Source organism: Salmo salar, chromosome 25 (genome assembly GCF_965601325.2).
Source record: "Salmo salar chromosome 25, fSalSal1, whole genome shotgun sequence".
Lineage (NCBI taxonomy): Eukaryota > Metazoa > Chordata > Actinopteri > Salmoniformes > Salmonidae > Salmo > Salmo salar.
In genome coordinates, this window is record NC_138315.1 from 40,772,501 (window position 1) to 40,796,334 (window position 23,834).

A 23,834-nucleotide genomic window follows, 5' to 3' on the forward strand; every position below is an offset into this window, starting at 1 on the left:
AAAATGAAAGATGGATCAGCGATGGCTAGAAGACCGGTGGTGTCGACCACCGAACGCTGCCCGAACAAGGAGAGGGACCGACCTCGGTGGAAGTCGTGACACATGTTCCTTTGAGCTGCAACATCATCATTAGTGGCTTCTACTTTACTCCAAATGCCCCAAAGAAATGTACAGTTCTTCCAATGTAACAATACACCCCCACCCCCTCTATGACCCATGTCCTCACTACACCCCTCTCTACACCAGAACGGGTTTGTCTGGAGTCCTTTTTAAGTCATCTTAGGTCAACTCCGCTAGTCAGAACTTGTCCTCATCCCAGGAAGCAAAGCAAAGCACAGCCCCATTCCCTTTCTTCTTTTGTTTCCACGAACATAAGCCACTTAGCCTTTTGGAGGGCTTTGGGAGGAGCTTACATCTATCCACTTTCTATAACTCTGTGTGAACACCAAGGCATGAGTTTAATATTGCTTCCATGGGTATTATGAAATGCTTCTGTCTGTGAGTGTCTGTGATAATGTTTAGTATCTGCCCTCTTTGTCAGGTTTCTGAAGTTTAATAACCATCTCTCCAACCCCTATGTCAGGTTTCTGAAGTTTAATAACCGTCTCTCCAACCCCTATGTCAGGTTTCTGAAGTTTAATAACCGTCTCTCTAACCCCTATGTCAGGTTTCTGAAGTTTAATAACCGTCTCTCCAACCCCTATGTCAGGTTTCTGAAGTTTAATAACAGTCTCTCTAACCCCTATGTCAGGTTTCTGAAGTTTAATAACCATCTCTCTAACCCCTATGTCAGGTTTCTGAAGTTTAATAACCGTCTCTCTAACCCCTATGTCAGGTTTCTGAAGTTTAATAACCGTCTCTCCAACCCCTATGTCAGGTTTTTGAAGTATAATAACCGTCTCTCCAACCCCTATGTCAGGTTTCTGAAGTTTAATAACCGTCTCTCCAACCCCTATGTCAGGTTTCTGAAGTTTAATAACCGTCTCTCTAACCCCTATGTCAGGTTTCTGAAGTTTAATAACTGTCTCTCTAACTCCTATGTCAGGTTTCTGAAGTTTAATAACCGTCTCTCTAACCCCTATGTCAGGTTTCTGAAGTTTAATAACCGTCTCTCCAACCCCTATGTCAGGTTTCTGAAGTTTAATAACTGTCTCTCTAACTCCCATGTCAGGTTTCTGAAGTTTAATAACTGTCTCTCTAACCCCTATGTCAGGTTTCTGAAGTTTAATAACTGTCTCTCTAACTCCTATGTCAGGTTTCTGAAGTTGAATAACCGTCTCTCCAACCCCTATGTCAGGTTTCTGAAGTTTAATAACCGTCTCTCTAACCCCTATGTCAGGTTTCTGAAGTTTAATAACAGTCTCTCTAACCCCTATGTCAGGTTTCTGAAGTTTAATAACCATCTCTCTAACCCCTATGTCAGGTTTCTGAAGTTTAATAACCGTCTCTCCAACCCCTATGTCAGGTTTCTGAAGTTTAATAACCGTCTCTCTAACCCCTATGTCAGGTTTCTGAAGTTTAATAACCGTCTCTCCAACCCCTATGTCAGGTTTCTGAAGTTTAATAACCGTCTCTCTAACCCCTATGTCAGGTTTCTGAAGTTTAATAACCGTCTCTCTAACCCCTATGTCAGGTTTCTGAAGTTTAATAACCGTCTCTCTAACCCCTATGTCAGGTTTCTGAAGTTTAATAACCGTCTCTCTAACCCCTATGTCAGGTTTCTGAAGTTTAATAACCGTCTCTCTAACCCCTATGTCAGGTTTCTGAAGTTTAATAACAGTCTCTCTAACCCCTATGTCAGGTTTCTGAAGTTTAATAACCATCTCTCTAACCCCTATGTCAGGTTTCTGAAGTTTAATAACCGGATCCTGCGTAAGATCCTGATCAGGGATAACCGGGCAGAGTCTAGCATTGTGGCTCTGTACAAGAAGCTGGAGCTGCAGAACGCAATGGAGATACTGGACACCGTGTCTGGCGACATGAACGCCGGTTCCTCCATTGTCTCTCTACAGTACGTTTATCCTCTCTCTCCCTCTAGCTCTTGCTCGCTCTCCCTCTCTCTCACTCTCTTGCTCTCTCTCTTGCTCTCTCTCTTGCTCTCTCTCTTGCTCTCTCTCTTGCTCTCTCTCTTGCTCTCTCGCTTGCTCTCCCTCTTGCTCTCTCTCTCTGTCTTTCTGTCCTTGTCCCTCTCTCTGTATGTCTCTCTCTGTCCCCCCTGCTGTCTCTCATACACTTCTTTTCATCTTATCCACCCATCATCCCTCACACATTACACTTTTAACCTCAACAGGTCAGATGGGTATTTAAGCAATAAGTCCAGAAGGGTTTGGTATATGGTTAATATACCAAGGCTAAGGGCTGTTCTTAGGCACAACGCAACTAAGAGTGCCTGGATAAAGCCCTTAGCCATATACCAAAAACCCCCGAGGTGCCTTATTGCAAATATAAACTGGTTACCAACGTAATTAGAGCAGTAAAAATAAGTCATGTATCATACCCATGGTATACCACGGCTGTCAGCCAATGAGCATCCAGGGCTCGAACCATCCAGATTATAATGGGTAATACCTAAGCATTCTGTAATTTCTTAATTTTTTTAGGGGGTAGATCCGCTTTAATATTGCAGATAGATTGTGGCTTCCATCAGTTTAATTGTCTGCATCATTTCCAATTCCCCAAATATGTTTTTGTGTAAATATTTATACGGTATATCAAATATATACAGTGCATTCGGAAAGTATTCAGACCCCTTGACTTTTTCCATATTTTGTTACGTTACAGCCGTATTCTAAAATTAATTAAATTACATTTTTAAATTGTTTTTTTCCCCCTCATCAATCTACACACAATACCCCATAATGACAAAGCAAAAACCGCTTTTGAGAAATGTTTGCAAAAAAATTTATGAAATATCACATTTACATAAGATTTCAGACCCTTTACTCAGTAAAGGCCTCGAGTCTTCTTAGGTATGACACTACAAGCTTGGCACACCTGTATTTGGGGAGTTTCTCCAATTCTTCTCTGCAGATACTCTCAAGCTCTGCCAGGTTGGATGTGGAGCGTTGTGCACAGAGATGTTCGATCGGGTTCATGTCCGGGATCTGGCTGGGCCACTCAAGGACATTCAGAGACTTGTCCCGAAGTCACTCCTGCGTTATCTTGGCTATGTGCTTAGGGTTGTTGTCCTGTTGGAAAGTGAACCTTCGCCCCAGCCTAAGGTCCTGAGCGCTCTGGAACAGGTTTTCATCAAGGATGTCTCTGTACTTTGCTCCGTTAATCTTTCCCTTGATCCTGACTAGTCTCCCAGTCCCTGCTGCTGAAAAACATCCCCACAGCATGATGCTGGTCTGGAGGTTTCCTCCAGACGTGATGCTTGGCATTCAGGCCAACGAGTTCAATCAGACCAGAGAATCTTGCTTCTCATGGTCTGATAGTCCTTTAGGTGCATTTTGGCAAACTTCTCCAACGATTGCTCAGTTTGGCTGTGTGGGAATACTTTCCGAATGCACTGTATATACAAGTAAGTATATACAATTTTGCGATAATTTTACAACCGGGCAATAGCTATTCATCCCAGAAGAAAAATATAAAAATGATGACGTCACGTGTACACGCATCATAAGACACCTCTCCTCAGACTGGCCAATGATTGACTGAGCCAAAATGATCTGCCCGGTAACAGATGACGGTTGAAACCTGTTCATAAAGATTGTTGACAGCCAATAGAAGAGTTAGGAGGTGTAACGTCAATCCTATGTCACTGTAGTTTTCCAAGGGATTCTAAACAAAAACTACATTTCTAAATTCTCCCACTTCCTGATTCAAATTTTCTCCGGTTTTTTGCCTGCCATATGAGTTCTGTTATACTCACAGACACCATTCAAACAGTTTTAGAAACTTCAGAGTGTTTTCTATTCAAATCTACTAATAATATACATATTCAATTTTCTGGGCCAGAGTAGTAACCTGTTTAAATTGGGTACGTTTTTCATCCGGAAGTGAAAATACTGCCCCCTAGCCCCTAGAGGTTAAATGAAACTGGTATACTTTTTTATTTATCAACATTTTCTTTAATCAATTTCGGTCTTTAATGCAGGGCCAGCAAACAAGTTCCTTATTTCTCCTTCTCCCCCTTCGACTTGCCTCTTCCAGTTTTGCGGTAATGCTGCAATTAGTTGGTTGTAGTTTTGGGTAGAGCAGACACTTCCATATATTTTTGTTAACTGCATGTGTGACATAACTCCACCATTCCTATTTCTGATATAATTTACAAAGATGATACCGTTTTTAAACATTCTGTTATTTCTGTGTTTGTTCCTCTAGCGAGGAGAAGAAGGGCTCTGGTAAACCCAAGAGGAAGTTTGTGACTGCGGACCTGATGAACATGCATGACATCCTGTCCAAGAACATGTACAAGATCAGACAACGGGTGAGTCGATTCCTTAACAAGGTTTACCTTACGCAGAGCCCTGTTTGTTACATGGAGGTTTGTGCTTCCATACCTGTGTGTACTGTACCTCACGTGCTGTTTTGCATAATGCCTGTGGTCGGCAGTACATTTCCATAAGTGACCTCACCTTTTGAAAACGAGCCACAGGGAGAGTGTTTGTGTTTTCATGTGATGGGATTCTCTCTGTGACCTTATCTAATTATCTGCCCACTCCTTCACGCCCCCCCCCACTAACACAAACACACCTGTTACTGTCACAGATCTCATTGTATCATTGGTTTTGACATTAGATCATGTGATGTGTTGACATTCTATTGAAACCGTTCGACTTCCACTCTCCTAAGCCCTAAAACAGGTCTGACAGCTTCTTGTCCCACCATGCGGCCATCATTTTTATTTATTTATTTTACCTTTATTTAACTATGCAAGTCAGTTAAGAACAAATTCTTATTTTCAATGATGGCCTAGGAACAGTGGGTTTAACTGCCTTGTTCAGGGGCAGAACAACAGATGTTTTACCTTGTCAGCTCGGGGATTTGATCTTGCAACATTTCGGTTACTAGTCCACTAGGCTCGGTTACTCTAACCACTAGGCTACCTGCCGCCCCGGTTAGAGCATCTGTTGATCACCAAACCCATGTACTAGATCTACCCACTACACAAATAACCTAGGGATGCTTATACCTATCCAATCCTCTCAGATCTACACAAGTGAAGTATATTGGATTAGGGGCAATGGGTTTATTAGGGACAAAGGGTTTATTAGGGACAATGGGTTTATTAGGGACAATGGGCGTCTCTCTGTAGTGATGAATGTTTTCCAGGAGAGAGGAAGGTACAGCAGCTCGTTAGACACAAACAGAGCCAGGTATCGTTCAGATAAGCATCATGGTTCAGACAGGTCAGGGTGTGGCCAGCTATGTTTGGGTGACTGCCCAGAGCCACAGGCACAGAAAGAAGAGGGTATTGTGGTAAAACATAAAAGCTGGGGTGTGTAAAATCCACTCTCGTTGTGTAATCAGGAGTGTAGGCTATAGCAGCACTCTCTCTGTAAGGACTGCTGTGTCGTGTTATTAAGAGAATACAGCTGCAATTAGGTGTGTCGTTAGTGGGTTTGTCATTAGTGTGTGTGTCATTAGTGTGTGTGCCATTAGTGTGTGTGTGTGTGTGTGTCATTAGTGTGTGTGTGTGTGTCATTAGTGTGTGTGTATGTGTCATTAGTGTGTGTGTGTGTCATTAGTGTGTGTGTGCCATTAGTGTGTGTGTGTGTCATTAGTGTGTGTTTGTGTCATTTGTGTGTGTGTGTCATTAGAGTGTGTGTGTCATTAGTGTGTGTTTGTGTCATTAGTGTGTGTTTGTGTCATTAGTGTGTGTTTGTGTTGTTAGTGTGTGTGTCATTAGTGTGTGTGTGCCATTAGTGTGTGTGTGTGTGTGTGTGTGTGTGTCATTAGTGTGTGTTTGTGTCATTAGTGTGTGTTTGTGTCATTAGTGTGTGTTTGTGTCATTTGTGTGTGTGTGTCATTAGAGTGTGTGTGTCATTAGAGTGTGTTTGTGTCATTAGTGTGTGTTTGTGTCATTAGTGTGTGTTAGTGTTGTTAGTGTGTGTCATTAGTGTGTGTGTGTGTGCCATTAGTGTTTGTGTGTCATTAGTGTGTGTGTGTGTGTGTGTGTGTGTGTGTGTGTGTGTGTGTGTGTGTGTGTGTGTTTGTGTGTCATTAGTGTTTGTGTGTCATTAGTCTGTGTGTCATTAGTGTGTGTGTCTGCCATTAGTGTTTGTGAGTCATTAGTGTGTTTGTGTTATTAGTGTGTGTGTCATTAGTGTGTGTGTGTTATTAGTGTGTGTTTGTGTCATTAGTGTGTGTTTGTGTTGTTAGTGTGTGTGTGTGTGTGTCATTCGTGTGTGAGCAAATAGTGTGTGTGTGTCATTAGCGTGTGTGTGTGTGTCATTAGTGTGTGTGCAATTAGTGTGTGTGTCATTAGTGTGTGTGTGTCATTAGTTTGTGTGTCATTAGTGTGTGTGTCATTAATGTGTGTCATTAGTTTGTGTGTCAATAGTGTGTGTGTCATTAGTGTGTGTGTCATTACTGTGTGTGTCATTAGTGTGTGTGTGATTTGTGTGTGTCATTAGTGTGTGTCATTGGTGTGTGTGTCATTAGTGTGTGTCATTAGTGTATGTGTCATTAGGAGATTAAAGCAGGGTGGTACAGATACAGCTACTGTATGTAGAAACCTCATGTTAGATTGGGCGTGTTTCCTGCAGTATGTTGGCCTCTGCTACACTATAGCGTTGTATCAGATTTTCTATGCAGTGTGTGTTTTATGTAATGTGTTGTGTGTTAGTGTGTGTTATCAGACGGTGGGTGTGTCTTATATATTGTGCGTTTCTCTGTGTGTTTTTCCAGACCACGGCATACACCACCAAGCACTCCCTGCCCAACGACAGCCGGACAAAAGAGATCCTGATCCGACGGCACACCAGCATCCGACGCAGCCTCCGACCCGGCAACTTCAACGTACCGGTGCGGAACACACAGACTTACAGTACCAGTCAAAAGTTTGGACGCACCTACTCATTCAAGGGTTTTACTTTATTTTTACTATTTTCTACATTGTTGAATAATAGTGAAAACATCAAAACGATTAAATAACACATATGGAATCATGTAGTAACCAAAAAAGTGTTAAACAAATCAAAATATATTTGAGATTTGAGATTCTTCAAAATAGCCACCCTTTGCCTTGATGACAGCTTTGCACACTCCTGGCATTCTCTCAACCAGCTACAGCTGGAATGCTTTTCCAACAGTCTTGAAGGAGTTCCCACATATGCTGAGCACTTGTTGGTTGCTTTTCCTTCAGTCTGCGGTCGAACTCATCCCAAGCCATCTCAATTGGGTTGAAGTCGGGTGCTTGTGGAGGCCAGGTCATCTGATGCATCACTCCATCACTCTCCTTCTTGGTCAAATAGCCCTTATACAGCCTGGAGGTGTGTTGGATCATTGTCCTGTTGAAAAACAAATGATAGTCCCACTAGGTGCAAACCAGATGGGATGGCGTATCGCTGCAGAATGCTGTGGTAGCCATGCTGGTTAAGTGTGCCTTGAATTGTAAATAAATCACAGACAGTGTCACCAGCAACACACCACCACACCTCCTCCTCCATGCTTCACGGTGGGAACCACACATGTGGAGATCATCCGTTCACCTACTCTGCGTCTCACAAAACACGGCGGTTGGAACCGAAAATCTCAAATTTGGACTCATCAGACCAAAGAACAGATTTCCACCAGTCTAATGTCCATTGCTCGTGTTTTTTGGCCCAAACAAGTCTCTTCTTCATATTGGTGTCCTTTAGTAGTGGTTTCTTTGCAGCAATTCGACCATGATTCACGCAGTCTCCTCTGAACAGTTGATGTTGAGATGTGTCTGTTACTTGAACTCTGTGGGCTGCAATTTCTGAGGCTGTTAACTCTAATGAACTTATCCTCTGCAGCAGAGGTAACTCTGGGTCTTCCTTTCCTGTGGCGGTCCTCATGAGAGCCAGTTTCATCATATCGATTGATGGTTTTTGCGACTGAACTTGAAGAAACTTTCAAAGTTCTTGAAATTTTCTGGGTTGACTGACCTTCATGTCTTAAAGTAATGATGGTCTGTCATTTCTCTTTGTTTATTTGAGCTTTTCTTGCCATAATATGGACTTGGTCTTTTACCAAATAGGGCTATCTTCTGTATACCACCCCTACCTTGTCACAACACAACTGATTGGCTCAAACGCATTAAGAATTATAGACATTGCACAAATAAACTTTTAACAAGGCACACCTGTTAATAATTGAAATGCATTCCAGGTGACTACCTCATGAAGATGGTTGAGAGAATGCCAAGAGTGTGCAAAGCTGTCATCAAGGCAAAAGGGTGGCTACTTTGAAGAATCTCAAATATAAAATATATTTTGATTTGTTTAACACTTTTTTGGTACAACATGATAAAATATGTGTTATTTCATAGTTTTGAAGTCTTCACTATTATTCTACAATGTAGAAAATAGTAAAAAATTAAGAAAAACCGTTGAATGAGTAATGTAGGTGTGTCCATATGTTTGATTGTTACTCTACATTAAGAACATATATTAACCTAAATCATTTAGTAGTAATGTTAGAATAGATATTAATCTAAATATTTTAGTAGTAATGTTAGTAATGCAGGTCTAGTCTGTGCACAGCACTTCATGATTTGATTTAAAAATATATGTTACAGGAAAACCATTTGTTGTGATCAAAGTGTACAACCGCTTATCTCTCTCTTTATTCCCCTCTCACCTCCCTTTTTTCTTTCTCTCAGAATGAGGCCAAATCCCAGAAGTACTTTTCTCTGCCTCCAGGGAAGAGTCTGGACTCAAAGTTCCCTCCTCAGAGACTGAGGCATACAGGTAATGCTCAAAATGAAGCTTGTGTGTGTCACTCTATAATCTCTACAATATTTAGGCTCTTTGCACATCAATGCTTGGATCATAAACTAAATTCATAATGTCTCTCTCTTTCACTCAGGTAATGATGATGATGAGACCATGTCGGAGGTGGATTACCCATCAGCCCGCTCCAGGTTTAACCAGCCCAGTCGCTCCTCATCCCGAGCAATGCTGCCCCTACGCAGGCTGAACACACTGACAGAGGTGCCCTCTAGCTCTGTAGTGGACCTGGTGGATGAGAGGAGTGGAGGAAGAGGTGCCTGGGGGCGTGGCATGTCCCGACTAAACTCCTCCTCCAGTGATTCCCGGATACCCGCCCCTCGCCACAACCCCTCCAACGACCCTGATAATGGCTCCTCAGGTGACCATTGCAGCGGTGACCACAGGCCAGAGGGGGAGCAGCAGCCCTTGTCCCTGACCCCAGCCTGGGCTGCAGAGCCTGGTGACCGTGATGACAGTGGAACACAGAAACCCCTGCTCAGGCCACAGTGGAAGACTCAGAAACCCTAGAACCCCTGAGGACTAATCAGCTGTCAGGAAAGTAGCAGGAGGACTGCTATAGGCTGTCTTGGGTTCTAATCTACAACGACTCCAGAATCTCAGAACTGTGAAATGTCAAATACCACAAGATTACAATGCACTACAAGCCAAGGGGGAATGGATAATTGGATTGTCTACAACAGCGATTCTCAACACAGAGTTTTTTAATGGGTTAAAGTGTCAAGAAAATAATTTAAAAAATACCCTAGTCTGAATTTAAACAACTAAAACCAGGTAGAAAGTGTGTAGAAATCATAATGAACCTATATTTTTACTATAATTTAATCACTGAACTATTTTTCTTTAAACAGTGTTCCATATTGAGTTATTAGCGTATTTGGTTGCTTTTGTCATCTTAAACCAGTGAGCTTAACATTCTTCATCAAGAATATGTGCAAAATTGAATTATTGACAATGAAAAAAGTGGGACTGTTGTTCCCTTGTCATATAATTTGTACATTTACTATCAATATAGTATTGAAAATTGTTTTCCAGATTGCATTTTGCCCCCCAAAAATGTGTGATGCCAATATTGGATCGTGACTGAGACAACCTGGTTCAATTTGGGTCCCGAGGCAAAACCAGTTAAGAACCACTGGTCTACAACCAACCACACTCTGAAGAGCAAAGACTCTTGCAACACAATACTTTAAATAAGATATCAAGTAAAACATTTAAAAAAGACTAATCTTCACTATTAGACCCACAGAGATCCTATTAAATTAATAGAGATTCTATATGTCATTCTACATTATGTTTATGTGTACACACACTTGTAGCATACCAGGAAGCCATTTTATTTACTTTTACCCCTGGTTTTACCTGCAAGATTTCAATGACATTATTTAATAGATTTTAATACATTGGTATATCTCTATGCAAGTGAAGGCACTTTCAGGAAAGACACTTCTTATCTTCTAGCTTTTCTGTTTTTCTGTTTCTCCTTGTGTCTGACATTCAGACCAGTCATATCTTAACAGGGTCTTCATGGACACTGCTCTGACTATCTGTGTTGCTTTAGTTAAGTAATAAAATGTTGATGTATAATGTTGAAATGCCACTTTATTTCTTGACAAAATAGTCGTTCTAGCTGCTGTATTGCAGAGATGGATCTGTGTTTAAGGTCTGATGCTAAACTCATGAAAAACTTGGAAAATACTACTGGTAAACCTGGAGCAACATGCTTTGAACACTTTAAGAAAGCAGATTGGCTAATGGCAAACAAGCTGCTACAACGATAAACGAAAAGTACAGCTATCATGCTTGTAATCAAGTTATAGTGTTAAAATAATATATATAAATAGAGTTGGTTTATTGTATTTTTTTGTGTTGTATATAACTGCTGAAAATGCTATCGAGGTAATTTCCTTAGTAGGTGACGTCAGAGTTCAACATGTGGGAGAAGTCGGAGTTCAGGGATGATAGACGAGTTTGACACTAGTAATTACTAGTTGGAGGGGCGTTCAAGTAGATTTTCTCCAGTCATATGCTCATATTTATGAATTTATGAGATGTCATGAACTCAGCATTAGCAACAGAGCAAAAAACACCTTGTAGGAGAAAGAAATCTCACAGACTATCAGTCATTCATCATCAAATCAAAAAATATAAAACTGAAGTTATGGAACTGACATTTACATTCAAGAACATTCACATGTTTAGAAATATACTTATTGTATTGTCAAATGATCTTTACTTCTTTCATATGAATCATTCAGTACAATAATTGTCTTCATAACATTCAGTAGCATTTGGGTCAGTGTAAGGGCAACTCCATTCAAAATAATAGAATTCATCTCAAAATAATAATTAACAGTACATTTATGAATTGGAATAAACTCAATATGGACAATGTAGAATAAGGGAAAATAATATAAAATGAAAATAAACAAAATATTTTTATAAAAGTAAACATTTCCATTGAAAAGGCCCTGATACCTTAGTGGTTAAAAGGAAGTAGGATGGCGTTATCCACAGACACTGACCTAAGATCCTTGGAAAATGTTTTACTTCCCCCCGCGTGGTTAGGGTTAGGATTTAGGAAGGGTAAATGAATCCTAGATATGTGCCTGTGGACAACCAGTACTCAAGCTCAGTTAAGGTTCTTGATCCGTTCCCCAGTGTACTAGATCACTCACCCAAAAGGGTTCAAAAGCACTGGATTGGTGTGGATGTATTCACACTAATCCATATATGTTCAACTCTTAGAGGAGGGTGACGGAGTGCACACTTTGGTGAGAAGGGAGAGAAAATAGAATGTGGCGCCAGAGAGGAAAGAGGAGCCCCTTCACCTGCTGCCCACCCTCATAAGATAGGTCAGAAACAGAGCATTTGGAGAAATGAGCATTTTCAGTACCAATACTTTCCTGGACTATTTGTAGTGGTTATTAAGGAAGAGCAGGATTCCATTAGAGTAACATTAGGCTTATATGTTGTTGTTTTTAATTGAATTATTGCCTCTCACTAGAGACAAAAACATTTGAATATTTCTAGGCTATAAGAACCTAATGAGCCACTGACATGTTGTTGACCTACGCTAAGCTAACTTAGCATGGACACCTTCCCATGCCTTTTACAGAGGGTTGCTGGCTTTGTTCACGGTCGCCTTGGCAACACTGAACTTTTTGCATTCACCCTGTTTGGGGGACTGAAGTGGGGAACAGCCATGCTGATGATGACCCGTTCTGTTTGGGGACTGAAGGGGGGGGGAAGAGCCATGCTGATGATGACCCGTTCTGTTTGGGGACTGAAGGGGGGGAAGAGCGATGCTGATGATGACCAGTTCTGTTTGGGGACTGAAGGGGGGGGAAGAGCGATGCTGATGATGACCCGTTCTGTTTGGGGGACTGAAGGGGGGGGAAGAGCGATGCTGATGATGACCCGTTCTGTTTGGGGGACTGAAGGGGGGGGAAGAGCGATGCTGATGATGACCCGTTCTGTTTGGGGGACTGAAGGGGGGGGAAGAGCGATGCTGATGATGACCCGTTCTGTTTGGGGAACTGAAGGGGGGGGGGGGGGAGAGCGATGCTGATGATGACCCGTTCTGTTTGGGGGACTGAAGGGGGGGGAAGAGCGATGCTGATGATGACCCGTTCTGTTTGGGGGACTGAAGGGGGGGGAAGAGCGATGCTGATGATGACCCGTTCTGTTTGGGGACTGAAGGGGGGGGAAGAGCGATGCTGATGATGACCCGTTCTGTTTGGGGGACTGAAGGGGGGGGAAGAGCGATGCTGATGATGACCCGTTCTGTTTGGGGGACTGAAGGGGGGGGAAGAGCGATGCTGATGATGACCCGTTCTGTTTGGGGACTGAAGGGGGGGGAAGAGCGATGCTGATGATGACCCGTTCTGTTTGGGGACTGAAGGGGGGGGAAGAGCGATGCTGATGATGACCTGTTCTGTTTGGGGACTGAAGGGGGGGGAAGAGCGATGCTGATGATGACCCGTTCTGTTTGGGGAACTGAAGGGGGGGGAAGAGCCATGCTGATGATGACCTGTTCTGTTTGGGGACTGAAGTGGGGGAACAGCCATGCTGATGATGACCCGTTCTGTTTGGGGAACTGAAGGGGGGGGAAGAGCGATGCTGATGATGACCTGTTCTGTTTGGGGACTGAAGGGGGGGGAAGAGCGATGCTGATGATGACCCGTTCTGTTTGGGGACTGAAGGGGGGGGAAGAGCCATGCTGATGATGACCCGTTCTGTTTGGGGACTGAAGGGGGGGGAAGAGCGATGCTGATGATGACCCGTTCTGTTTGGGGACTGAAGGGGGGGGAAGAGCGATGCTGATGATGACCCGTTCTGTTTGGGGACTGAAGGGGGGGGAACAGCCATGCTGATGATGACCCGTTCTGTTTGGGGGACTGAAGTGACGAACAGCCATGCTGATGATGACCCGTTCTGTTTGGGGACTGAAGGGGGGGGAAGAGCGATGCTGATGATGACCCGTTCTGTTTGGGGACTGAAGGGGGGGGAAGAGCGATGCTGATGATGACCCGTTCTGTTTGGGGACTGAAGGGGGGGGAAGAGCGATGCTGATGATGACCCGTTCTGTTTGGGGACTGAAGGGGGGGGGGAAGAGCCATGCTGATGATGACCCGTTCTGTTTGGGGACTGAAGGGGGGGAAGAGCGATGCTGATGATGACCCGTTCTGTTTGGGGACTGAAGGGGGGGGAAGAGCGATGCTGATGATGACCCGTTCTGTTTGGGGACTGAAGGGGGGGGGGAAGAGCGATGCTGATGATGACCCGTTCTGTTTGGGGACTGAAGGGGGGGGGGGGAAGAGCGATGCTGATGATGACCCGTTCTGTTTGGGGACTGAAGGGGGGGGGGAAGAGCGATGCTGATGATGACCCGTTCTGTTTGGGGACTGAAGGGGGGGGGAAGAGCGATGCTGATGATGACCCGTTCTGTTTGGGGACTGAAGGGGGGGGGAAGAGCGATGCTGATGATGACCCGTTCTGTTTGGGGACTGAAGGGGGGGGAACAGCCATGCTGATGATGACCCGTTCTGTTTGGGGACTGAAGGGGGGGAAGAGCGATGCTGATGATGACCCGTTCTGTTTGGGGAACTGAAGTGGGGAACAGCCATGCTGATGATGGCCCGTTCTGTTTGGCGACTGAAGGGGGGGAAGAGCGATGCTGATGATGACCCGTTCTGTTTGGGGACTGAAGGGGGGGGGAAAGAGCGATGCTGATGATGACCCGGGTCCAATCGGTGCTGTGATGTCATCACATCGAGACCCAACCAACAGAGCTAGAGTTGTGGCTCTGTCATCGACAGCTAAAAAAACAAACAATGAAACAACACCCAGCTGACACGTCAACAAAAAACAACCCCAACAGTTCTGCATCAGTTCTGTCTCCAGTGCTGTGGTAGTTTTGATCTCACTTCCTCTCTCATTCGTTCACTCTCTCACTGTGTGTGACTCAAGTTATGCCTCTTTTCTCTTGCCTCTTTTCTCTTGCCCCTCCCGTCCCATTTTGTCACCCTGACCATCAGCAGGACGATGGCCGCTAACGCCAGCCCTACCCCCAGAATCGGGGGCCCACAGGGACTAAACTCCTGGGCCAGCCCCGAGAGCAGGGGGGCGAGCACGCGGCCCACCGCGGTCACTGACTGCCCCGCCCCGATGAGTGTGCCGCTGGCGTGAGCGCCCCCTTTCTGCAGTACCAGGTCAGTGATGCAGGTGCGTCCGATGGTCGTAGAGATGGCGATGAAAGTGGAACTTAACAACACGTACCAGACACTGGCCGCTGCGGCATAGAGCAGGATCAGGCAACACGTGAGGACCGAAGAGTGTAGCAACAGCGCCGGCATGTTGTTACTGTACAGTTTAGTGATGGGCCCCACCAAGAACCCGGCTAGGGCCCCCAGGGTAGAGCTGTAGCTGATTAGATAACCTGTGGCCTTGGGCTTTAGCATGAAGCGCTCCTCCATGGCCAGGGAGAAGTTACTGTAGTACAGCATTATGGCCATGGCCATGAGCAGACGCACCAAGAACAGGTCCCACATGTCCGAGGAGGCCACACTGTTAATCTTGGAGCCCACCGAAGAGAGCTGACGCCAGGCTGAAGGGAGCAGGGACACCTCCCCCCAGTCCAGGTCCCAGCTTCTCTGGTTCTTCTCTGGAGCCACCGATCCCGTGACCGCCGACGCTGTAGTTTGGTTGTTGCTGTTGCCATGGGAGCAGTTTTGCTGTGTTGAGGTGAAGTGGTTGTCGTTGTCGTGGCAGCTGGCATTGCTAGCGCTGCTGTTGGAGTTAGCATCGGTGCGTGGGGTTAGTGCATCGCTCCAGGGAAGCAGCCAAACCAGACCTGGATGGAACACAACAAACACAAGGTTAGACAGCACACATCCCATCCTTTCACATCCACAAAGTGGCTAGAGCTAAGGTGTGATTTAGAATTGGTTGGAATTGGGAATACCAACATAAGTGCCTTGCACACCCTTTGCCTACTTTCCTGCTCCTCACCTCTCTCTCCTTGCATCTCCCTCCCTCCCCCATCTCCTGTCCTCATCCTCACCCCCAGCTACCTGTGTTGAGGAGGAAGATGGCGGCGCAGGAGAACCCCCACCTACCTGCGTTGAGGAAGAAGATGGCGGCGCAGGAGAACCCCCACCTACCTGCGTTGAGGAAGAAGATGGCGGCGCAGGAGAACCTCCACCTACCTGCGTTGAGGAAGAAGATGGCGGCGCAGGAGAACCCCCACCTACCTGTGTTGAGGAGGAAGATGGCGGCGCAGGAGAACCCCCACCTACCTGCGTTGAGGAGGAAGATGGCGGCGCAGGAGAACCCCCACCTACCTGCGTTGAGGAGGAAGATGGCGGCGCAGGAGAACCTCCACCTACCTGCGTTGAGGAAGAAGATGGCGGCGCAGGAGAACCTCCACCTACCTGCGTTGAGGAAGAAGATGGCGGCGCAGGAGAACCCCCACCTACCTGCGTTGAGGAAGAAGATGGCGGCGCAGGAGAACCTCCACCTACCTGTGTTGAGGAGGAAGATGGCGGCGCAGGAGAACCCCCACCTACCTGTGTTGAGGAAGAAGATGGCGGCGCAGGAGAACTCCCACCTACCTGCGTTGAGGAGGAAGATGGCGGCGCAGGAGAACCCCCACCTACCTGCGTTGAGGAGGAAGATGGCGGCGCAGGAGAACCCCCACCTACCTGCGTTGAGGAGGAAGATGGCGGCGCAGGAGAACCCCCACCTACCTGCGTTGAGGAGGAAGATGGCGGCGCAGGAGAACCCCCACCTACCTGCGTTGAGGAGGAAGATGGCGGCGCAGGAGAACCTCCACCTACCTGCGTTGAGGAGGAAGATGGCGGCGCAGGAGAACCCCCACCTACCTGCGTTGAGGAGGAAGATGGCGGCGCAGGAGAACCTCCACCTACCTGCGTTGAGGAAGAAGATGGCGGCGCAGGAGAACCTCCACCTACCTGCGTTGAGGAAGAAGATGGCGGCGCAGGAGAACCCCCAGCTACCTGTGTTGAGGAGGAAGATGGCGGCGCAGGAGAACCCCCCACCTACCTGCGTTGAGGAAGAAGATGGCGGCGCAGGAGAACCTCCACCTACCTGCGTTGAGGAGGAAGATGGCGGCACAGGTGAAGGATGAGGTGTAGAAGCCTCCCTCATGTTCAGTGAGGTAGCCCCCCACCACGGGTCCCAAGATGAAGCCCATGCTGGAGGCCACGTTGAAGTGTCCCATCACTAGGGGGCGCTCCACCTCAGACACCAGATCAGACAGCAGGGCCCGGCAGATGGACAGGGAGTGCTTGAACAGCCCTGGAGGACAGAGCGAGAGGGAGCGGACACATGACAGAGAAGTTGTTTTTATGTTTGTGTGTAATAGAATCTTAATGATCAATTATGTTTTTACTGACAGTCACGGTGCATATAAAACATCAAAGCATTTTTTAGTTTTTACATACATGAACGATTCAGACTCAGATAAATGGTAGAGGTCTATCAAGGCCAAAGCCTCTGAAGCAAGAAGTCTCCTCCCTGACTCACCCACAGGGATCCTAGCCAGGAGAAACAGGGCGATGCTGGTGGACATCCCCAGCAGGCCGTAGCCCAGAGCACTCAGCAGCAGACACATCAGCATAGAGTACCGCCTCCCCACCACGTCACTCCAGCTGCCCTGCCGATCACAACCACCATCATCACACACAGTATAATGAAATCAGAGTCATTTGAATTTGCTGTTTTCTGGATGTGGCCTGTGGGGATTACCACAGAGACATGGCTGTTCCCTTCCTCCCTCCTTCCTCCCTCCTTCCTCCCTCCATCAACCCATCCCTCCCTCCCTGTCTGTTCACTGGGGCCACAAACGATTCCTTCTCCTCCTTTAATTCGTCTCATGACCTCTGAGATATAAACCAATTTCAGGAGACTGTGGGGGAAGTGGAAGTGCCTCTCACAACTCTACTCTGAGAACCTCTGTCTCTCTTCAGAGGAGACCTCTCTCAGCATACAGTATCAACCTTGTTAAGAGATGTAGATTCAGAGGAATTTGTGGATGTTAATGGAGGGTTAGTGGTTAGTGCATGGTGGAGCATCCAACTCCAGGTCACTGCTGACGTCCAATCAGACCCTCAGATGTTGACATCGTTGTGGAGACCAAAGGACACAAACACCATGTCAGGTGAGGTCTTAGGGTAGTGTGTGTGTGTGTGTGTGTGTGTGTGTGTGTGTGTGTGTGTGTGTGTGTGTGTGTGTGTGCGTGCGTGCGTGCGTGCGTGCGTGCGTGCGCGCGTGCGTGTGTGCGTGCGTGCGTGTGTGTGTGTGACCGCTCAACAAGACATACAGTACCACAATATGACTGTCTGTCTTCAGAACAACATGTCAGTACTTACAACTATAGTGCTAGAGAAGAGTTGTAGGATCCCATATGTGGAGCCTGAAACATAAACCAATGCATTAGGTACAGATGATGACCCATTCTGAATGTTGAACTGTTGTTTATAGACCAACGCTAACAGTGGTGAGCCGCTAGCCGCTAGAGATGTTTATGATTACAGCTTGCCTACCATGTAAGCCGCTGTAGCACTTTGCATAAGCTATCAGACCCTGTGAACTCAATCAGTGCTCACGGTGATATGAAATTAGTAAGTATATCAGCTGGTGATTTCACACGCAGAGAGAAAGCTTATTTAGCAGAAAAAGACAATTCCTTCATCTGTTGTCCTCACAGGTCCCTATACATTTGTTTCATACAATATTTCATGCAATAAAAGTATTTTTTAGAATTTCTCAGGTTGTCCAGCTACAGCTAAATTATTCCACCACTTCTGATGTATGAAAACATGTTACAAACTATGACACTGATGTGAACTCTCCTGTTTTTTTCTGGTATTATATCTTCATCATCACCATCCCACCTACCTACTAAGCCTGCCACGGTCGGGCTGGCCCCCAGGGCCTTGACATGGTGACTCAGCAGGGGAATGATCATGCTCACCCCAAACAGGTCCTGTTGAGGAGACAGAGAGACAAAAGAAAGTGTGAGAGAGGGAGAGAGAGAGAGAGAGAGAGAGAGAGAGGGAGAGAGAGAGAGAGAGAGAGAGAGAGAGAGAGAGAGAGAGATAGAGAGGAGAGAGAGAGAGAGAGAGAGAGAGAGAGAGGAGAGAGAGAGAGAGAGGAGAGAGAGAGAGAGAGAGGCAGAGAGAGAGGAGGAGAGAGAGAGAGAGAGAGAGAGAGAGAGAGAGAGAGAGAGAGAGGAGGAGAGAGAGAGAGAGAGAGAGAGAGAGAGAGAGAGAGAGAGAGAGATAGAGAGAGAGAGTATAGACTGAGTGACTGCAGCAGGTGTTCTTTCAGTTCAAACACTGTTGAGCTACAGTAAACGACATTGTCATAGACAACACATAAACAACAACCACAACAAACACCCAGGAAGAGGTTTGGGGAAATGTAAGGTGAATTAAGTTCTCATTCAGTTTAGAGTGATTAACACAATACTTAGCCTATTTTAGTTGTCCCTTTCTGTAACACACATGATTTCCAGTGTTCTATTTGTGACACTTGTTTGTGTACTGGTTGACGGTCACTAGACTTGTCACTGGGTTGTTCTCATTTCCTTTGACAGTAATTGACGCCAGAGCTACTGAAGGTACAAGGACTGAGGACAAACTGATTATTATTGTACTGATGACATTGTGAACACTGTGATTCTGTAGCAGGTGGAAAAATCACTGTCTTTTGTTTTGACTTCCTACAAGCCTCTCGGGGTGATGTTTAGAGAACATTTGGTACTGTCTGATCAGTCCTTGTACCTTCAGTCTAGTGACCTTCAACCAGTACACAAATGAGTGTCAAAAATCGAAGGTTATTATAGTAAACGAAAACTGAAATGAAAAATAATCATCCAAAAACGATTTAGTAAACTGAAATAAAATAATTAACAAACCCGTTTGAAAAACTAAAACTATACTGAAAATATTATCTTTGACGGCAAAACGAACTAAAATAAAAACCATCATGAATTATATTCAGTTTTAGCTTTTGGGGGCAGAAACCGAATTAAGTTTTCAATCTTTTTTTTCGGATGGGATTTTCAAGCTTCTGAATCTGGCGGGTCACATTGAGATTGACTTTATAATTTAAAGGTAGACTCAGCGACAACGCCATGTTAAAGTGGTAAAACTAAAGCAACAAAGTCAGACACTATTATGGTTTTCCAACAGCAAACGTTCAGATTAACACGGCAGTGTTGCCATTATTTTACAAAAGCTATAATGTCGAAGTTAACATGTATCTAACCCTGATATCACACAATCACAAACTGAAACCATAATATCATATTATGGGTGTACACATTGTACAATCAATTAGTGAGACCCTTATGATTGGTTGACAATAAAGCCTCCCACAATGGTGAAGAGTTGATGATGGTGAAGAGCAACTGCTGAAAACTTGAAGTTGACTGCAGTGAAAACTGAATGACCTTTGATCACATACTTTTTTTTTAAGTTCATGCAGTCTGTTGACGGTTTCGAGACGATCGCTTTTGTGAAGTCGGGTCACCGCCTTTGTATGGGGATAACAATTGTCTGATTTGGGCCTAGTCTGACTTGCATGAACATTATAAAACGCACGGGGGCGCTTCACCCTACGTGGTAGTTACTGGATCAAAACAGCAGAGAAGTTTAGCCTCGTGCTCCTGGCTGTTGTAGAAATTGCCCCACTACTACTGTTGACTTTGTGAATCTACGTCATCTCGCTGCGTCTACCTTTAAACCTAACCTAATCTATCATATGACACATCACATTATGCATTATTGCCCCACAGTGGTGAGTAGTGCCAAAAAACACAAAAAATAACAACTCCTTCTTTCTGTCCCTAAAACTAAAACTAAATCATATAAAAATGAAATATAAAAAATGTTTTGATATAACTTAAAATAAATAAAAAACGAGTAAACTAGATTTTAAACTAAACTGAATTTCTAATAAAAATCTTAAAACTAATAGAAATAAAAAACGAATACAAAAAGAAAAACCTATAATAACCTTGGTGATTAGAATTAAAAGGCATGTCTCCACGAGGCCAGTTAGACATTGTCTGTGCATCTGTTCTGGAGGTGTCTCCCTGAATTCTTGTATTAAAACAGATAGATTTTGATTGACTTTATGAATGACTACTTTTTTTACACAGGTGAATGACCACTGACACCTGAAGTCACACAAGCCTTTACTCTATAACAATGGCACCATCAAAACATTTTCTAAACAAAATTGGACTATGGAAGTTGTTTTACTGCGAAAGAGAAGAGTATCAGAGTATCGTGATCATCAGAGGTTGACCTATCAATAGCCAATGAAAACACAGTCAAATGAAGGGTTAAAATACTCTGCCCTGACAAATCCCCCTTTCTAACATGCAGCATGCATCAAAATTACGCTACCATCTGCTTTAAAATGTTCAAACAGATTATAAAGTGTGGGGTTCACAAACGCTGCAATTTACATTCAGATGGTCAGAGGGCCGGAACATAATTATAAATCATTTGTAGACGGCAAAATGACCGCAAGAAGCACAAACAAAAGATAATATTTGACTGAAACGTAATAATTTCAAACCTTGCTTACATTTGTATATGATCACGTGTCGCTCTATTAGCTGATTTCCTGGTGTTTACAGTCTTTTATGTCCAACAATAAAACAAATGTTAATTTTTTATTTTTTACTACCAGACAAACCACCATTGTTGTTAGCGATAGATTCTGCTCTATGGAAGGGGGTTAGAGAGATGAACTAGGGACCTAAAGGTACAGCTAATCTATCCTGATGTTTTGTGAGTTTAGCCTACAACAGAGAGAGCTCAGGGCCTGAGGAGAGAAATAGACACTCTCCTACCCTGTTCATCTCCATTTGTGAGGCTGTCTCCAGAGAAGCTCTTGCCAGAGACTTGAAGTCATGCTGTTGCTCCTGCTGTGTCACAGCCCTACCTATTAAACTGACTGTTTAACTCTCCCTCCGTTCAACTAACTCTGCATTCAAACTGGGACCAAACATACAGTGTGTGGGAGTTAGAGCATGTGTGAGAGACAGAGAGAGAGACAGAGAGAGACAGAGACAGAGAGAGACAGAGAGAGACAGAGACAGAGAGAGACAGAGACAGAGAGAGCGGATCAGAGACAGAGACAGAGAGAGCGGATCAGAGACAGAGACAGAGAGAGCGGATCAGAGACAGAGACAGAGAGAGACAGAGAGAGACAGAGACAGAGACAGAGAGAGCGGATCAGAGACAGAGACAGAGCGAGACAGAGAGAGACAGAGACAGAGAGAGACAGAGACAGAGAGAGCGGATCAGAGACAGAGAGAGACAGAGAGAGACAGAGAGAGAGAGAGACAGAGACAGAGAGAGCGGATCAGAGACAGAGACAGAGAGAGCGGATCAGAGACAGAGACAGAGAGAGACAGAGAGAGACAGAGAGAGAGAGAGACAGAGACAGAGAGAGCGGATCAGAGACAGAGCGAGACAGAGAGAGACAGAGAGAGACAGAGACAGAGAGAGACAGAGACAGAGAGAGCGGATCAGAGACAGAGAGAGCAGATCAGAGACAGAGACAGAGAGAGACAGAGACAGAGAGAGCGGATCAGAGACAGAGACAGAGCGAGACAGAGAGAGACAGAGACAGAGAGAGACAGAGACAGAGAGCGGATCAGAGCTCTCACAAGGGAGTAGGCATTGGGTGAGAATGTTCTTGAGACACTCTGTTGCATTCACTTCTATGCATATTATCTGGACAGCATTACACATAAAACCTTTATCATACTGTCTTCAAACGCATCTGTATTGCTCCAATTCTGTGAGTTTACAGTAAGTGTGTGTCCAATCCACATAAGATTCAATAAACCTGACGTCAGCCTAATCCTGTACCACAGGATATCCATTAATATTCTATTTAAACAATAAGGCCCGAGGAGGTGTGGTATATGGTCAATATACCACGGCTAATGACTGTTCTTACACACGACACAACGTAGAGTGCCCAGATACAGCCATTAGCCATGGTATATTGGCAATATACTACAAACCCCAGAGGTGGCTTATTACTATTATAAACTGGTTACCAACGTAACTAGACTAGTAAATAGTATTTTTTTTGTCATACCTGTGGTTTCAGCCAATCAGCATTCAGGGCTCGAACTACCCGGTTTATAATATGTTTTATGGAGTCTGATGTTCTTGTGAACACCCTGCTCTTCTCAGAATAGCAAGTCCTTCAGAGCAAAACACAGATTTCCAAGGACTGGATTCTGCCGGGTAAGTTTTTTTGACAGTGCTGTGATGGGACTCAACCGTCTCTTATGACTAGCTGGATCAGCATTAGAGTGACTGGCTGCAGAACAATCCATGAATGCATTTTTTGGCAAATGCAGGCACAATGTTTAATACATTTGATGTATGTTGTGGTAGCCTGCAGGTCAGGGTCTCAAATTTCATATATGATGGAACCGCCTAAACCAGAATCAATATTTTACATAGCATAAAAGTCCCTAATGTCATGATATAGCCACTGTAAAGTTAATAAAAGACAACAGTTAAAAAAACTGATGTCATCAGCAAGCATTTGCCTCAACTATCAGGTTCAATGTGAGCCTCTCTCTCTCTCGAAAGTTGTTTAAGATACACTGTTGCTAAAATTCTAATAGTTTGTCTAATTTCAGTTTATGTGACAAAACAATCATATATCGTGTAGATCATCATTTTACCATCTAAACTGCTGTGAAATATCTTTTCCATAACCAAAAATATTGTATTTTCAGCTGTTTGAAGCTGCTGTACAAAACTGAAAGTAAAAGATGCAAAAACTAAAGTTAAGAACGGGAAGCATATAAAAAAAAATGCACATATAACCGATCTACCGATTCTTATACTTGCTTTCAATGGTAATTACATATTTATAACTCATACTGTAATTCTATGTGAATTTGATCGGGTCGCCCAAAAAGTTACGTATTTAAAGCGTGATTTCAATACTTTCGTGTTCAAATGTAGCCTTCAAAAAAGGTTACAATGTTGCACTTACCATGAACCCCACCACATAGATACATTGTATAATCCGTGTTCGTCTCCTTGGTATTTGATTTAATATGCTACATTTTGCGTTATTCATTCTCCCGCAATGAGGTCGGTTGGTCGATGCGGAAACGCTCACTGGCATCTACAGTGCCGATCAACCGTAACAAAGAACACCCTGTGGTCTCTGGAATATTCGCTCTCTTCAGGGGTGTTCCTGTTCAATTTAACTTCCAACCACCTCAATTCAAACTTTTCAGGATGTACCGATATTTTCATATTTGGCAGAAAATAGCGTACATTCAATCAAAGTGGATTCATTGAAGCGTCATGTGGATGATCGACCTGC

General features: G+C 44.6%; 2 protein-coding genes across 2 annotated transcripts in view; one reads left to right on the forward strand and one right to left on the reverse strand.

The window, feature by feature from the left end:
* The window catches only part of slc9a2 (solute carrier family 9 member 2), a 25,962-nt gene extending 15,446 nt beyond the window's left edge, over positions 1–10,516 (forward strand). Inside the window, exons 9-13 of the mRNA XM_014174391.3 lie at positions 1,844–2,011; positions 4,327–4,432; positions 6,856–6,972; positions 8,795–8,882; positions 9,001–10,516. Of these exons, the coding sequence (XP_014029866.3) occupies positions 1,844–2,011; positions 4,327–4,432; positions 6,856–6,972; positions 8,795–8,882; positions 9,001–9,431 (910 nt within the window). The 3' untranslated portion in view covers positions 9,432–10,516. The remainder of the gene's footprint in view (positions 1–1,843; positions 2,012–4,326; positions 4,433–6,855; positions 6,973–8,794; positions 8,883–9,000) is intronic.
* A 1,959-nt stretch (positions 10,517–12,475) lies between these two features.
* On the reverse strand, positions 12,476–23,834 carry LOC106586778 (solute carrier family 67 member A2). Its single transcript, XM_082969156.1, has 6 exons — positions 23,496–23,834; positions 18,345–18,432; positions 17,816–17,859; positions 16,971–17,100; positions 16,533–16,742; positions 12,476–15,276 (listed from the first exon to the last, which is right to left on the reverse strand). The coding sequence occupies exons 1-6, from the start codon at positions 23,628–23,630 to the stop codon at positions 14,375–14,377; spliced, it is 1,509 nt and encodes a 502-aa protein (XP_082825282.1). The 5' UTR covers positions 23,631–23,834; the 3' UTR covers positions 12,476–14,374.

What these genes read in the sequence shown, in the direction of transcription:
- LOC106586778 (XM_082969156.1), bottom strand. Translation starts at nt 23,630, where the DNA reads ATGCCAGTGAGCGTTTCCGCATCGACCAACCGACCTCATTGCGGGAGA. An exon ending in TCTATGTGGTGGGGTTCATG is followed by an intron (nt 18,433 to 23,495) that starts GTAAGTGCAACA and finishes TCTCCTCAACAG; the next exon opens with GACCTGTTTGGGGTGAGCAT. An exon ending in TCTTCTCTAGCACTATAGTT is followed by an intron (nt 17,101 to 17,815) that starts GTAAGTACTGAC and finishes TGTGATCGGCAG; the next exon opens with GGCAGCTGGAGTGACGTGGT.